Here is a 14531-nt window from a genome sequence, read left to right as displayed (position 1 = left end):
GAAGGTAAAGACAAAAAAAAAATTGAGAAGGGGGAAGAGAAGGGAAGGAGGGAAGAGGGGAGAATAGGCCTACTGTATTTAGGCAAAGGCTAATTCGTATATATATCTCTTATTTAGTCAAATTTCTTTAAGAAATGTGAATGGAGGGGATACATAGAAGAAATTTACAGAAAAGAAACCACAAATATCAAAAGGAAGAGAGAAGCAACAGTATAAAATCTAGTTAACAAGCACAGGCATTATTACCCTGTGCCTCTCCTCGTGCACGCCCAAATCCACCCCCTTCGCGTAGTAAATCCACACGGCCAGAAGTGGTCGCACGGTTCGCACGGGAGCTAGAAAGAATGTGTTCAAGGGGAATTTTCTTTGCAATTTCCGTAAATACGTCCATTACACCCTGACCGGTTTTTGCGCTCGTTTCGAAAAACAGGAGGCCGGTTTCTTCTGCATACGCTTGCGCATCCTCGCTCGCAACCTGTCGCACATCCAGTGCCTCTCCATTTGAGGCATCAACCAAGTCAAGTTTATTTCCGACCAGGGCAATTACAATATTCGGATTAGCTTGGCGCTGTAGTTCTTTCACCCAAGATTTGGCGCGATCCAGAGATGCCTAGTGTAAAAAAATCATTAGATGACTATGTTAAGACAGAGAAAAGCTGGCATAAAACCTACTGCTTTGGTGACATCGTATACAACGACTGCAGCCTGTGCATTGCGGTAATACATAGGGGCAAGGGAGTGGAATCGCTCTATGATGGCTAAAGGTCAGAATACTTGAAAGTACACCTTTGCGGGGTGAAGCGCATACCTTGGCCTGCAGTGTCCCAGATCTCAAATTTTAAGATTCTATCCTCAAGTCGACATTTCTGGGTCAAAAAAGCGGCTTTTTGCGAATAAACTCATCAGAAAACGATTACAAAATCCAATATACAAGTGATTTATTAGTACCTCCGATAGTGGGCTCCTTATTTTCTTGGAATTCATTGTTCACAAATCGAAGAACCAGACTGGATTTTCCGACAGCAGCTTCACCTGTACACGGATAATTATCAAAAATAAGCACCCAATAAATCATCCTAAAGGTGCCAAGAGGCAACAAAAGCACCTATTTCGACAAAGCAAATGCATTTAACCTACCAAGCAGAACAAGCTTCACTTGAATCGGCTTCGAAGCCGACTGTTGGAGAGCGGGAGAAGAAGGTTGAGGCTGCGCGTCCGACATTAGTAATATAGAGTAGCGAAATTATCAATTTTACAAGATGATAAAAAGAAAGAAAGAAAGCGCCGCATAAAAAAATTTCAGTTCAGGATAAATTTTGGATACGCGGGCTATCACTCGGATATAAGGATTAAATTAGGAGGAATGGCACTAGAGATCGATAAAATAGGACTAGGATTTATGAAAAAAAGTGTATAGCTATGAAGTTAGAGTCATAATATCTCCATTCTTCAACATAAATACCCCTCTCAGTAGCAGATAGAGAGAAGGCGTCGTTTTCGTCTTACACTGAGAATTCGGCTTCTAATTAATACTCTGGATGTGACGTTAGTCTCTTTGTTCAAGTTCGCCGCAACAAAAACAAATCAAAGTCCACTAACCCTTATCTAAGTCACGTAATTTTACTATAGCATCCTTATTAATCCTATATACTTTCTTTCTCACATTCCATTAGTATCCACTACCTACATTTGTATTATTACAGCGCTTGTCGGATCGGTCAAGTCTTTATTGATCTCTATTAACATTTCAATTAATGTCACAAAATCGCACAAAAAAGACACGCGAAATAAGTCTTCCTCTAGACGCCCCAGTCTCCCCTCCCACTATTTCAGAGCCTCATCCTCCTCCCGATTCTACCTCTTCGTCCTCTCGCTACTTCACTCCAGCGGCTATAATTTCGGCCAAACGTGCCGGTCAAAAGTGGGCTAAACTAAGACAAGCAGCGGGTTCCAACTCTCCTCAATTGGACGGCAACAAGCAATTCGATGCACCCGCGAAGAACAATGCAAAGTATCAACAGATATCCACATTGCAAACGCAACCATATGCGACCACAAAATTCCAGGGGTTGCCCCCACATCAATCTCCTCCACCTATTCCCGCAATGTCTATGAATGCATCCAGGAGAGAGAGGGCACCTGTGGCAGAGGCGGCAATGGCAAGAGATCACATTCAAGCTGAACCTCCACCTCCCCGTCCAACGGTTGAGCCAAAGTTAGATATGAATAAGTTCATATCGCGTCATTTCGATCCGGTTGACTGTATGGCTATAACCCACCTTGAATTTAGCCACCATTTGTATTTACATTCCTTTCTAATAGATATTCATAAAACCCTTGGGGACGTTAGCGAGGAGGGTGTAAGGAAGTTCTTCAAATCTCTTGCTGACACTAAACAGTTGATTGGCGGAGACTTGCAGCGCAATGTATATAAAAACTACAATGAATTCGTAGTGATTTCCAAAGAAATTTCAAATATCCTTTTTTATTTTCCCCCTATAACATATATGATACCTGCTATGGTGGATACAGTTCGATTATCTTTAACTCTACTTTTTCCTTTTTTACGTGTGGAGAGCGATCTATTGACGTTACGAAGCATGCTAGACGAAATTAAAAGCACCGCAGACGCATTGAAGGAGGATAGCGACCAAACATCACTGTTGTCTGGTAATCTTCGTCCACCTAAGCAATACGTATGCGTTTTCTGATATCAAATTTATAGGACCATCGAGTATTGTCGAGCAAGCGGGAGTGAAAACTAAAAATACGACCGATATCCATTCGGTTTGGAAGGCACAGATGGCTGCACTGTGGCAAACAATTGAAGGAGCGCAAAAGTTGCTGCCATATCATCCGGACCGTCATATTGTCCGAGAGAGCCCGAATTTTTTGGAGCTGCACTCCGTTACTTTGCAAGTTAAACAGGCTGTTCATATGATCTTACTTAATGACTGTCTGCTTGTAGCAGCACGAAAAAAGAGGCACGCAAAGACAACCAGATATCGGATGGTGGCTGAACAGTGCTGGGCGCTTGGTGAGATTGAGGTGCAGGATATCAAGGATTCTTCAAGTGAGTGGAAATTTATTGCTAAAAAAAAAAAGACAAAAGTCCATTTACCTACCTGTCTTTCGCAGATCTAGTGAACGCTTTCAAAATAATTTGGAAAAAAAGCACCCTTCTGTACCAGGCCACACGCCCGGAAGAGAAAGCAGGCTTGCTAGTTATGGTTAAACGGACGACGGATGACCTGATGGAAGGGAGAGCAACCTCAAAATTCGCGCGTGGAACGAGAATATCTATGGAGAAGGTGCTCTTCCTCACTATTTATTAAAGTTAAGCTCTATTGATGATTTTCTTCTGCAGAAAGTGGCCTCTGGAAATCTCGCCACAGACGATACTGAGTGGTTCGATATGCTTAATGATTTAGAAGTTGCCATTGGGCAGCACGAATTCGAGACGGCAGTGGGACAGATCGAACATGGTAATATCCATGTGTTATTGCTAGTGAAAATTACTCCAAAAAATAACTGAAATTTTGGGCATGTATTTTACTTGCAGCTAAGACACTTCTGGGCAATATTCCCTCGAAATCGCCTGGACTCGAAGAACTCCGACTCTCCCTCGAAGATCCTACCCACCGTCTCTCTCGTGAGATCCTCCGCCAACTTTCTATCTTTTCGCTTTCCCGTGAACGTGCTCGCAGCACCATTGTCTGGCTATTGCGGCTCGGCTTTGGCGATGAAGCTCGTGACACTTTTCTCTCCGCTAGGAGTTCGCATATCCGTCAGAGGGTAAAACAACTGATGTGTACGGGGGATGTGGAGGACTATGTGGGGGAGATGGCCATGGTGGCGTTTTCTCTCATGAAAACCACTTGTGAATGGTATAAAGAATTCTTCAGAGATGGGAAAATGAGCTCGCCGATTGTCAAATGGGCGAAGGAGGAGGTGGAGAGGTTTTGTGTAGTGTTACGAAAGCAAGTTTTTCTTCCGAGTGGCGATATGGGCGGAAGGACTATTCAGAGATGTCTTGAGCGAGCTGAAAAGGAATGCTCAAGGGTAAGTAGTCGAGTGATCCCACCTCTATGTCACTTGGATAATGGTTGTTGACTTCCATATCACTATGGTAGTTGAGGTCTGTCGGTTTAGACCTTATATTTCTCCTCGAGCAGCTGATCCTCGCAGATCTTGAGCGTGTCATCGATATCCAATATGCGGGGAGTGTAGAGAGCGTTGAAAAAGCCCTTGTGAAGGAGGATTATTCGGTGGTGTCAACCCAAACGTTTGGGCAAGATATCAGAATTTCATCGAGCGTGGTCAAATTCTACAACATTGCCATCCAGTTCGCCAAGGAAGTGAGCTACGTCTGCCGTCCTCGGGTAAACTCCCACACCCACATTTTCTCTCCCAGCAATTGCCTTGTTTAACCCGTCTTCCCTCCTCTCCTTTGATGCATAGTTGTATAACAAGGTCGTGACGACCGTAAAGAATTTGATGGAAAACTATGTGCAACGCCTCCTCTCTGACAGATCGCAACGCAGTCTAACGCGGGATCAATCCTCGACGCTTGTGATGAATATTGTATTTGTTGTGGACAACATAGTCCCGCGGGTCTCGTCGCAAATCTCAAGGCAATTCGACAGGACTTCGATCCCGGAGCTCAACAACTTCAGGATCAAGATTAAGGAAGCTTTGGGGCGATAGGGGCGAGGGACATGGCCATAGGAACATTTTTGCATTTTTTTTTCCTCTCTCTTTCTCTTACACTGTTTATTTTTTCGCATTCTCTTCTTGTGCTTATAAACCTATTTCTCTCGTACTATCACCTTTAATTTTATTCTAGTAATCTAATGAATTAATATGTCTTTAATTTTCCTAACATTTTTCGTCCGATGCACTTCATTGGGTGGACACCGCTTTCCCAATATGACCATGAGTGGGGAGAGCACGGCGATGACTATTCGACCGATCGAAATAACAATTTTAGTAAATAAGCGGAAGTGGAAGTGAATGAAAAGAAAAGCACACGAGCGGAGAGGAGAATATAAAATGCAACAATGGGGAGTAGAGGAAATACAAAACCAATCAAAGAGGTATACATATACAAATACTGAAAAAAAAAAATAGGAGAAAGAGAATGAAAGGGGTTCTATTAAATAAAATAATACTTTAAATTTATGAGTAGGGAAGCATATAACACGAAAATATTACAACATAGGGTTTCACAGAATGGGATGGATGGTGGTGTCTCCTATTGTAATTACCACAAGAAGGGGGGCGAGCTAGGGGCGGGCACGTTAATTTCCGCCGCGGGAGGGGCAAAGGTCGCGCAGTAGATGTTGCTATCGATGCCCAGTCTCTCGAACTCCGTCTTGGCACGTGCGGTCCATTCCTCGCGCTCCGACTGGGAGGTGGTATACCGGCCGAGTTTTGCAAAATAGTATGCCTTGAGAAAGAAGATTTCGTGCGAGGTGTCCATCTCCCGCAGCCCATGGTGTAGCACGAGATGGCCCTCCACAAAGCGGCCGGTCGAGAGATAAGGCAGCGCACGGGCAAGGTACAGGCATGGCTGGGTGAACTGCCAATACTTGACCTGTTGGAACATGTGGTTCAGCTTCACGATCCACCCGACGAATTCGTCGAAAAAGTGGCGCTTCACGGTTGCCTGCGCGGCGAAGACACCCGCCTCCACCAGGTCGTAGAGCGCAATGGTGCAGAAGTTGAGGCCAAAAATGGGGAAGGTGTTCGACGAGCCCCCAATTTCGGCCTTGAGCTGGGCAAGCTGCACGAAATGCCGCTGCGTGATGTTGAAACGCCCCATCCGGGCATGGTATGCGGCAAGCACGCCGTGCAACGCTATGCGGTTGAGTCCTCTCTCCTGGGCCAGCTGCGCTTCGAGTCGGAGGACCAGCGGCTCCGAGTCATTGAGGCGATGAGTGATGATGGCATCGGCAAGCTGGAAAGTAGCCACCCAGAGCTCTGCCTCCACGTCGTCGTTGTTTCGCCCCATGGTGGCCAACTCCCGGAGCAGGGCCTGGTCTCCGGGCTGGCGCGACAGCGTGCCCTGAAAGATCCGAATTGCCATTAGCAGCTGCACGGCTCGGTAGAAGGCCTGGCAATCGGTCACGACCCCCATCGTCTTCATCGCCTCGATCGAATAGTAGAGGAGGTCGCACGCGGTATGCCACGATCCCGCTGCGAAGCACAGGTTGGCGCAGGCTGTCAGTGTGTAAGCGCCCGGGCACTTTTTGGTCATGCGCAGGGCACGCCCGATATAGAACGCGCTCAGCGTCTGCCGGTCGCTCAGCCAACAGTAGAGCGCTTGGCGGGCAAGAAACAGCGCGTGGGTCTCGTTGTATTGAGCGAGTTTCTCACAGCAGTTCAGCCCCCACACACAGCTAAGCACCGTCTCGTCGCCTTTGCCGAGATGGTGATAGATATTGTAGAGTTGGTCAAAGATCCGCACTAGTTTGCGCAGGCGCTCGCTGCGCTTGTTATTCTGGGCAACCTGAGACATGGAGTTGCGCTTGGGGTGCGGGCGACGCTGACGATAGCGCCGCTGCACAAGGCGTTCCCGATACATTGCCACCTGGAACTCGAACCGATTTTTTGGCCAAGGAGTGCCCATGATCTCCAACGCCTTCAGCAGTCGACTTTCCGCCTCCATCAGCTTGGTACGCATCGACAGGCATTCACCAAGCGAGAGATACACCTCGGACAGCTTCTCGGCGTCGTAGCCTCGCCCAAGCTCGGGGTCTTGATCCAGCAACCGGACAATCTTCTCAAAGGCCTCGGTGGCCTCTGGCAGAGAATACGACTGTATGTGGTAATGTCCCAACTCTTCGAGGTAATGCAGCTTCTTCGCCACAATGTCGGTCTGCTCGTAGTGGCGCGCGATCTTGGTCAGCATGCGAGGACGGTTGCCCGTGCACAGCTGCGACTCGTAATACCCCGCAAGCATCTCATGGTATCGTAGGCGTGTCTCGAAGGGAATCGTCTCGTAAATCACGCAGGGGTACATTGCGTGGACAAAGCTATATGTCTCCTCCGCAAGCGCGGCCACCCCAGAGTCCGAGTCCTCCGACGAGGAATTGGAGACGGAATCGGAGTCGTGACTCTTCAGAAAACGATACACATCGTACTGTGAGGTGAGCTCGCGGATTTTGACCGGGTCGTCCGTCACGAGCGGATTGCCCTTACTTCCGAGCACAGCCCGCACCTCACTCACCGAGAAAGTTTGATCGAGACAGCTCGCCACCCGCAGAAATTCTTGGAAGAGATGATGGAGACGATCGAACTGCATCCGGATCACACGATCGTAGTCGAGTCCCGAGACGATATGTTCCAGGTCCAGATGGGAGCTCGAGGAGACGAGCTCCCCCCCAGATACCGTGACATGGCTGAACTGACCAAGGACCAGTGCGACGTTCTTGATGAACAGCGGATTGCCACCGGTACGTTTTTGGATCAGATCCAGTATGGTCCGGTTGACTTGGTGAGCTCCGCGCCCAAACTCTCGGAGGACAACCTGTTCTATATCGCCCAGACCAAGTCCATTGAGCGTGATCTCCAGGTGCCGCCCAACCGAGGTTGAGATGCTTTCGACCAGCGTTACCTGATAATCGCGCGCAGGCCTCGAAGCCAACAATAAGAACACTTTAGGACAGCTCTCGTGGATCATTTCGAGCATCTTGACGGAAGCTGAATCTGCCCCTATATTGCAAAAGAGGGGAGGAAAAAAATGGAAGGAAAATCATTTGAAATTCATCGTCCAAACCAGGCACGACACACACAAGCAAGCAACTTACACTGAATATCATCGCACAAAATGATCAGATTCGTATGCTCGGACACATACTTTACCATTCGCACAATTAACGACGACAATACCAGGTCTCGACCCTGCGCATCCAAGTTGGCAATCTGTCGGCTCTCCTCCACCACGGACAAGTCGGGGAAAACGAACCGAAGCAGGGGCAGGACGCTCAGATCCTCGCCGCACCGTGCCAAACAGCTGAGGGCAAGGGTGGCTGTGCGTCGGCACACCTCTGGGTTGGGGGAGAATAGGGCAACTCGGGTAAGTTTTTTGGACCACTCTACAGGACTGGCCGGAAAACGGCCTTCCTGATCGGAAGAGGACCGCGCGGAGAGTGAAGGTGACAGCTGATAACTGTCCGAGTCCTCTCCACTCTCCTCCTCGGACCCTCTCACATATCCCCCTCCGCTCCCGGGCCCCTGACCTGACCCCAACGCCCCAATGCGCCCCCGCGATCGCCTCATCGCCCTCGGCGGCACGCGATTTTGCTCAATGAGCTCAAACAGATGCAGTAGAATCACCCTGAAGAGGTAGTACTTGGTCCCGCGCTCCACCTCAGTAGCATGGCCCACACAGAAGTCAATCCCACGATCTGCCTCCTCCAAGGTTCGCCTGATATGCTGCGCAAAGTAAGTTTTCCCCGTGCCCGTCGACCCGCTCAGGACCAACACGTGGTTGTTCTTCTTCTCCAGCCAGCCATCAATAAAATCGCGAGCAGCAGCCATCTCTGTGCGATAGCCGATGAACTCGCGGTTGTGCGGGAGCAGGGAGTCGCTTTTCTCGGTGGAAAGGCGACGCTCCATGGTTGCAAGGAAACGGACCACTCGCCACACTCGTATCGGCTTGCTCTTTCCCTTGAGCATGCGCTCGCCCATGTCTTCAAACTCGCACAAGGCGCCCACCATTTTGCGTGTGCTCTCATCGCACACCACCGATTGCTGACTGCAGCCGAGGCCAAGCATGCGTACGCACCGCACGATTGCATCCCCTGCAATAGAGGGATCTCGTCTGAATTCTATGGAAACGAGCCCAGAGAAAAGGAGTATGTTAATACCATCAATACAAGTATAAATTAGCAACCTTTTTACCGTTTCCCATTGTTCCCACAAAGATGACTCCGGTAGAGAGGGCGATCGAAAAATCCTCGATTCCCTCTTCAAGCATATCGTTCTGGATATCCAACGCGGCTTTGGTGGCAAAAGTTGCGTCCTTCTCGTGGGATTTTGGTGGAAACCCAAACACCACCAAGAAAGTGGCACCCTTTTCGTCCACTGCAAACTGCTGCAAATACCCTAAAAAAATGTATCACGATTTGATAGATAAAAAACAGTCAATGCAATGTGTGTGCAAAGACAAAAAGAAACAAGCAGCTCTAGGACTCAACCGCTTACCGTCGTAATTATCCAGGGCCTTAAATAGGATTTGGATACTCTTTTGGGCAATAACTTGTCCTCGACCCGCCGCAACATTCACCCCCCGCAAGCCCATAAACAGGATGGTCACTTCTCGTAAATGCGCAGGGTTTCCGTCTCCCAAACAGAGTCGGTATAATGCACTCTTGTTGATGTATTTGAAGAATTGATATGAGGTTGCATCCGGAAGCTGGATCCCATGGCGAACGCGCGGAAGGATCGGATCCAGTGGTCGATTACGCCATTGGCGATGGTGCCGAATAATGACGCAGTTGTCGCGCGTCTGATAGGTCAGGTCAAGATTGTGAGGGTCAGCGTATTTCCACGCCTCTTTCGTCATGGTCATCTCCCCTTCTTTAGCAATTGCTAGCGCCGGGCCGAGGCTCTCCACGGTTTCGCCACAAATCGCGTATTCCAGCCGGCCGCTACAACGCTCATACACAAGGGAAGGGTCGCCCAGCACAGACTCGTCGCCAACATTACCAATGACGACATGGGTCACTTCTCCCGCAGCAACGGCAACATGAAGCTGTAGCTCGAACTCCTGCTCACTGACTTCCGTGCGCCGACGCACCTTGGCTTTGGATAGATTAAGGCTCGAGTCGGCGTGTCCTCTAAGGCGAAAATCCAGCAATTTGAGGCGGGATTTGTTCAGGGACGGGAAAGAATGGCCGTTAACAAGAGGCGGTGTGCTGGGCGGCGTGATCTCCACGTCGTGGAAATGGAGATCCGATGTCGGCTTTCGTTGACGATATCGCTGATTCGGAGAGAACTTGATGGTATGTTTGCGTAGGCGGGAGAGCAGCTGAATACCGCATTCCATCGCACGCCTTACCAGCACCATTTTCATCCGCCGATCAGGACCAGACTGCTCTATATCATCCGCAAGCTCGAATCGGGCCGGGGTATTTCCGTAGAGTGTGGAGGAGAAGCAGACAAGGAGAGCATCGCCGAGAAACTGCAGCAATATATTGTAAATAACGAGAAGTAGAGCGGGGGTGGGCAAATCTCTTACCTTGACGACATCTCCTCCAAAGGCTTCGATGATATGAATAGCCTAATCAAGGTTCGGGGTCAAATTAAAATCACCATTTCGAAGGCAATATCAAAACACCCCAATTACCTCTGAGTAATACTCCCCAACCTCGGTGCTTATAATTTCTGCTCCCAATGGGCCGAGCTCATTTGCAACGCTTGTCATCTATACAGAATAAAACAATGAAAACCATGTCCGATGCACCGGAACTAATTCGCGTCTCTCTCCTACCTTACTGAACCCTATTCATGGATCACATTAGCATTAGATCAGAGAACGTTAATACATGAACACAAAAGACCAAGGCGAGGGGAAGGGTTCAAGGAGGAAGTGCATTGATCTCTTACCGACTATATCCACCATTACCAGAGCTCCAAACACCTTCTGGCTATAAGGAACAGAGATAGATTCGTCGTCAGCATGCAGCTGACGCACGAATTTGGATACATAGGGGGCGATGATCCTTTGGTTGAATGCAGGCACGATTTCGTTGCTGGGCATCGGGGGCGGGAGGGGGAGGGGGAGGGAGAGAGGGAAGGGGGGAATCAACGGCTCTGCGACGTTGTAAATGGCGAGAAAGGCTTTGAGCGGGAAGCAAAAGCCAAAGCAAAAACCAAAAATAAGTATACGCTATCCAGTCCAGAGCGATCAGTATCCAGGCGAATTACAGGTATGCTTGAGAGAATTTAGTTTTGAGGATCAGGGTGGAATGAAGCCATGAGAAGAGTAGGGGAGGAGGGGGGAAAGGGAAAGTTTCAAGGCGACGAGGAGAGACCGTTGGACCTTTATTTTCTTCCAGTTCCCCACACTGACATGCCCGAAGGTTAAGGTTGGGAAGCCACCTTTGACGTCATTTGATGCCTCGAGTTGAGCTGAATCAACTCAGCTCTTTGAAAGAACCAGCCTAGGACTTAAACTGAAAAACAAGAAAATGTCGGCGGGGGTGTCAAATCAAGCGCGTGCTGAAAAAGAACTAGTCAAGATAGACAGAACCAAGGTATGGATCACCAGATGCATCCCGCAATCAGGCGGGGTGTATTTTCAATGATAATAGCCCTCCTCGACAGGATTCCACAAACGATCTCTAAAACAAAAAATACGAGCCGATCTAACTCAAATCGTGTTTTTCACCGCACAGATCACCCCCTTCTTACTATGTATATTTTTTCGCATCGGTAGTCATCACCGTATCGAGGATTTCGACTCCATGCGCCTACCTGCTTCGGATGAATTGCGAATCTACACTTGGAAGGATGCCACGCTGGAAGAAATTCTTGGACTGGTTCGGAATATCCTCCCGGAGATGAATCGGCCAGGAATCACTCTGTCATTTCTGCACGTGTATCAGGATCATGTTACGGGACGGCACACGGCACGAAATCTCGCCCAGTTTTCGGCCGAGAATCGCCACCCGGAAGAGGGCAAAAAGACCCTGGGGGACCTGAAGTTTTTGGCCGGCGACTATCTGGATATCGCGCTGATGCCAGCCTCCTCCCTGATGACGGGAAAGGGCGGGGGGGACTACCACAAGTATGATAGTAGGCGATCCAGTTTTGCGGGAAGAAACCGATGATATAGACAGCATGTAACATATTCATGTGTTTTAGTGTATGTGGATTTGCATTTTTTAGTACTCTTAATGTTTCATTTTCTCCTTCAACGATCCCAGCATCCCCAGAGGAAACAAAACAGCCAAAAAAAAAAAAGAAAAATAAAAGTCTTATTCCACTATTCATTACTCTAATAAGTATAATACAAAATACAAGATGGGCCAGGATCCATGGAGACGGTAAACACCCTTTTTACATTCGGCGGCAGCCGCCTACAAGTCGAAAAAGCTACTCCATATCTGCCGAATGCCGTCCGACCCTCGCTATATTATCTCCGTCAGTACGGCTATTGCACAGCAAATCCATCCCCTCCGTGGTATAGTGCTGAAGCAAATACTGACATGTTGAGCGAAGAAGGCACCGTGGAGGGAAAGCACGAGAGAGCGAGTGAAAAAAAAGGGCCTATTTACAACACGCTATGTTTCCATTCGGTCCATTTGATTGATCGACAATGGAGTGAATCGATTCACATCAATTCCACGGGCCAATAACGCCGGTTGTGCATGTGGAGGCACCAACCGGTGTATTAGGTCGGGTCGGATCGATAATTCTAGACAACAAAAGCCCGGTTAACTCAAATTTCTCTTCGTGCAATGAAGCAATAGAGATGACGTACCGAATTCTGAAAAATCAAACAGGAGTGGTAATTCTGCCCCATTAGGCAGTCTTGTCTCTGGCTGACGTAGCTCATCAAAAAATGAATGGCACATTGCTTCGATGGCGGTCAAGCGCTGTTGAGGAGTGTAGATCAAAAGATTGGAGAGCAGATCCATGGCTTCGGGAGGAGTTCGACTGCGGAAGATCTAAAGTGGAAGGGGAAGTGGGGAGAGAGGAGGTGAAGTGGTCACGAATGAAAGATTAGAAAACCTAAAGCCACGAAACAAGCATGGATAGAAGCGCTTACTTTGCTAAGTGGATGGGGTTTAATCTGCGGAAAACGATGCTCCATATAGTTTGGATTCATCGTGCGAATTTGCTCCTTGGTTGGGGTTCCCAACACCTTAATGATCTCCACGAGCTGGTCGATACCGCTTTCTCCAGGGAAGATCGGTTGACCGAGCATCAATTCCGCCATGACACACCCTGCCGACCATAGGTCAATGCTGGTGGTATAATTGGTCGCGCCAAAAATCAACTCTGGCGCCCGATAGTAACGCGAGCAGATATAGGAGACATTAGGTTCACCAGGAACAAGGACCTTAGCACTAGGCGAAGCGGAAGAGAAAAGATAAGGGGGAGAGAGGAAACACTAAGTACAGGAGAAACCACCGAATAGCTATTTGACCAACTTTACCTTCCAAAATCACACAGCTTGAGCACCCCGGTCGCGGGATTCACCAGGAGATTCTGCGGTTTGATGTCGCGGTGGCATATGCCCATGGCATGGATGTAGGCCAGGGAACGTAGCATTTGATAGGTGTAGAGCTTGATAAAAATCATAGGCATTGGCTGCTTTATCTTTGCATAATCACGACTTGCACGGTAGACGGTCTGCGGCACGTACTGAAGTACTAGGTTAAGGTATACGTCGCCCTAATAACAGAATGGTCTATATTAGTATTTCCCAGCTCCATCACGAGGCCCATATTCAAGGCAATTACTTTGTCTCCATTTGTGTAAAAGTAATACTTTAATGAAGTGATGTTAGTATGAGAAAGAACTTGCATTATTTGAAGCTCGCGATTCTAAAGCCCAACACCAGACACTCCGTTAACTCCTATTCCAAAAACCCGCCATGATCCATACGAAAATCCACTATACCTTGAACCGCTTATCCTGGAACACTTTCTTAATCGCCACTTCCTCTCCCGTATTGGATAGCTTGGCATAATATACCGTGCCAAATGATCCACTCCCGATGACCTTGATGACGGTATAGGAGAGCTCATGGGATTGACCAGTTCGCGGCTCACTGGCCACCACTGTAACCGATTTGGGGCTATCCATGCGACCATTGATGCCTGAACCACTCACGTTTGGGTTAAATCTACCGCGATGCATTATTCTAAAATAAAAAGGGATGTTTAGCGTTATTTGTTGCATTTTGAATCGTTGTGATGCACTGAATTTCAAATAAATAATGCACCCATGTTGAACATCATAGTAGAACTAGTGCCCATGAAATAATAACAACAACCATACAGAAAGAAGAATAATAGGAGGGAATAGAATGGGTGAAAAACAAGTTCAAGGTTGAACCAGGGAATTCAAACAAAAGGGGAAGGGGAAATGAAAAAAATGCAAAGTAGAAAAAAACAAAAGAGTCCACAACCAATTCCTTCTATATTTTTTCACTGATTAATGCATCATAAACATGACCCATTGAACAACACAAGAAGGACGAAATGTCACATAGAGATGATCGCAGAGATATCCATCAGAAAATTTACCTGAATTGGAAAAGAAGACGCGCAGTTCCAGAAGCTTAAAATGTTGGCAGTAAGGCAGCAATGTATTGATCAGAATCGAGAATAAGGGGGTAATGATGAGAACAGAAAAATTGGGAATTGGATTGATAACAAGGGAACAAAGGCTTTTGGAGAAAACCAGACCGGGCGGATTCCATAAGAGTGGATGACAATCATTTGAGAGCCTCATAAAAGTCACACATTTGAATACGTCACCGCATCTTTATTGTTTGAGCCGTGTGGAAC

General features: G+C 47.9%; 5 protein-coding genes across 5 annotated transcripts; 2 read left to right on the top strand and 3 right to left on the bottom strand.

The window, feature by feature from the left end:
• Window positions 1-223: 223 nt before the first annotated feature.
• On the bottom strand, window positions 224-1222 carry VTP21DRAFT_5491 (uncharacterized protein; the record flags this gene model as incomplete). Its single annotated transcript, XM_069396018.1, has 5 exons — window positions 224-610; window positions 673-749; window positions 809-883; window positions 949-1032; window positions 1138-1222. The coding sequence occupies 5 exons, from the start codon at window positions 1220-1222 to the stop codon at window positions 224-226; spliced, it is 708 nt and encodes a 235-aa protein (XP_069248059.1).
• Window positions 1223-1754: 532 nt separating this feature from the next.
• On the top strand, window positions 1755-4707 carry VTP21DRAFT_5490 (uncharacterized protein; the record flags this gene model as incomplete). Its single annotated transcript, XM_069396017.1, has 9 exons — window positions 1755-2262; window positions 2323-2475; window positions 2569-2670; window positions 2726-3073; window positions 3139-3311; window positions 3368-3485; window positions 3563-4062; window positions 4134-4382; window positions 4462-4707. The coding sequence occupies 9 exons, from the start codon at window positions 1755-1757 to the stop codon at window positions 4705-4707; spliced, it is 2397 nt and encodes a 798-aa protein (XP_069248058.1).
• A 556-nt stretch (window positions 4708-5263) lies between these two features.
• VTP21DRAFT_5489 (uncharacterized protein) lies at window positions 5264-10768 on the bottom strand (the record flags this gene model as incomplete). The annotated part of the gene is made up of 7 exons (XM_069396015.1): window positions 5264-7716; window positions 7812-8834; window positions 8908-9111; window positions 9211-10288; window positions 10355-10432; window positions 10499-10509; window positions 10615-10768. 7 exons carry the CDS (start codon window positions 10766-10768, stop codon window positions 5264-5266), a joined length of 5001 nt encoding a protein of 1666 aa, XP_069248057.1.
• A 430-nt stretch (window positions 10769-11198) lies between these two features.
• Window positions 11199-11840, top strand: VTP21DRAFT_5488 (uncharacterized protein; the record flags this gene model as incomplete). The annotated part of the gene is made up of 2 exons (XM_069396014.1): window positions 11199-11264; window positions 11406-11840. 2 exons carry the CDS (start codon window positions 11199-11201, stop codon window positions 11838-11840), a joined length of 501 nt encoding a protein of 166 aa, XP_069248056.1.
• Window positions 11841-12293: 453 nt separating this feature from the next.
• On the bottom strand, window positions 12294-13878 carry VTP21DRAFT_5487 (uncharacterized protein; the record flags this gene model as incomplete). Its single annotated transcript, XM_069396013.1, has 6 exons — window positions 12294-12427; window positions 12494-12680; window positions 12782-13082; window positions 13172-13410; window positions 13479-13562; window positions 13639-13878. 6 exons carry the CDS (start codon window positions 13876-13878, stop codon window positions 12294-12296), a joined length of 1185 nt encoding a protein of 394 aa, XP_069248055.1.
• Between the last annotated feature and the right edge of the window lie 653 nt (window positions 13879-14531).

Source organism: Calcarisporiella thermophila (assembly GCF_041956535.1).
Source record: "Calcarisporiella thermophila strain CBS 279.70 unplaced genomic scaffold VTP21scaffold_22, whole genome shotgun sequence".
Taxonomy (NCBI): domain Eukaryota; kingdom Fungi; phylum Calcarisporiellomycota; class Calcarisporiellomycetes; order Calcarisporiellales; family Calcarisporiellaceae; genus Calcarisporiella; species Calcarisporiella thermophila.
The sequence above is the reverse complement of the archived record's forward strand: the minus strand, read 5'-3'. Positions and strand labels throughout refer to the sequence as shown.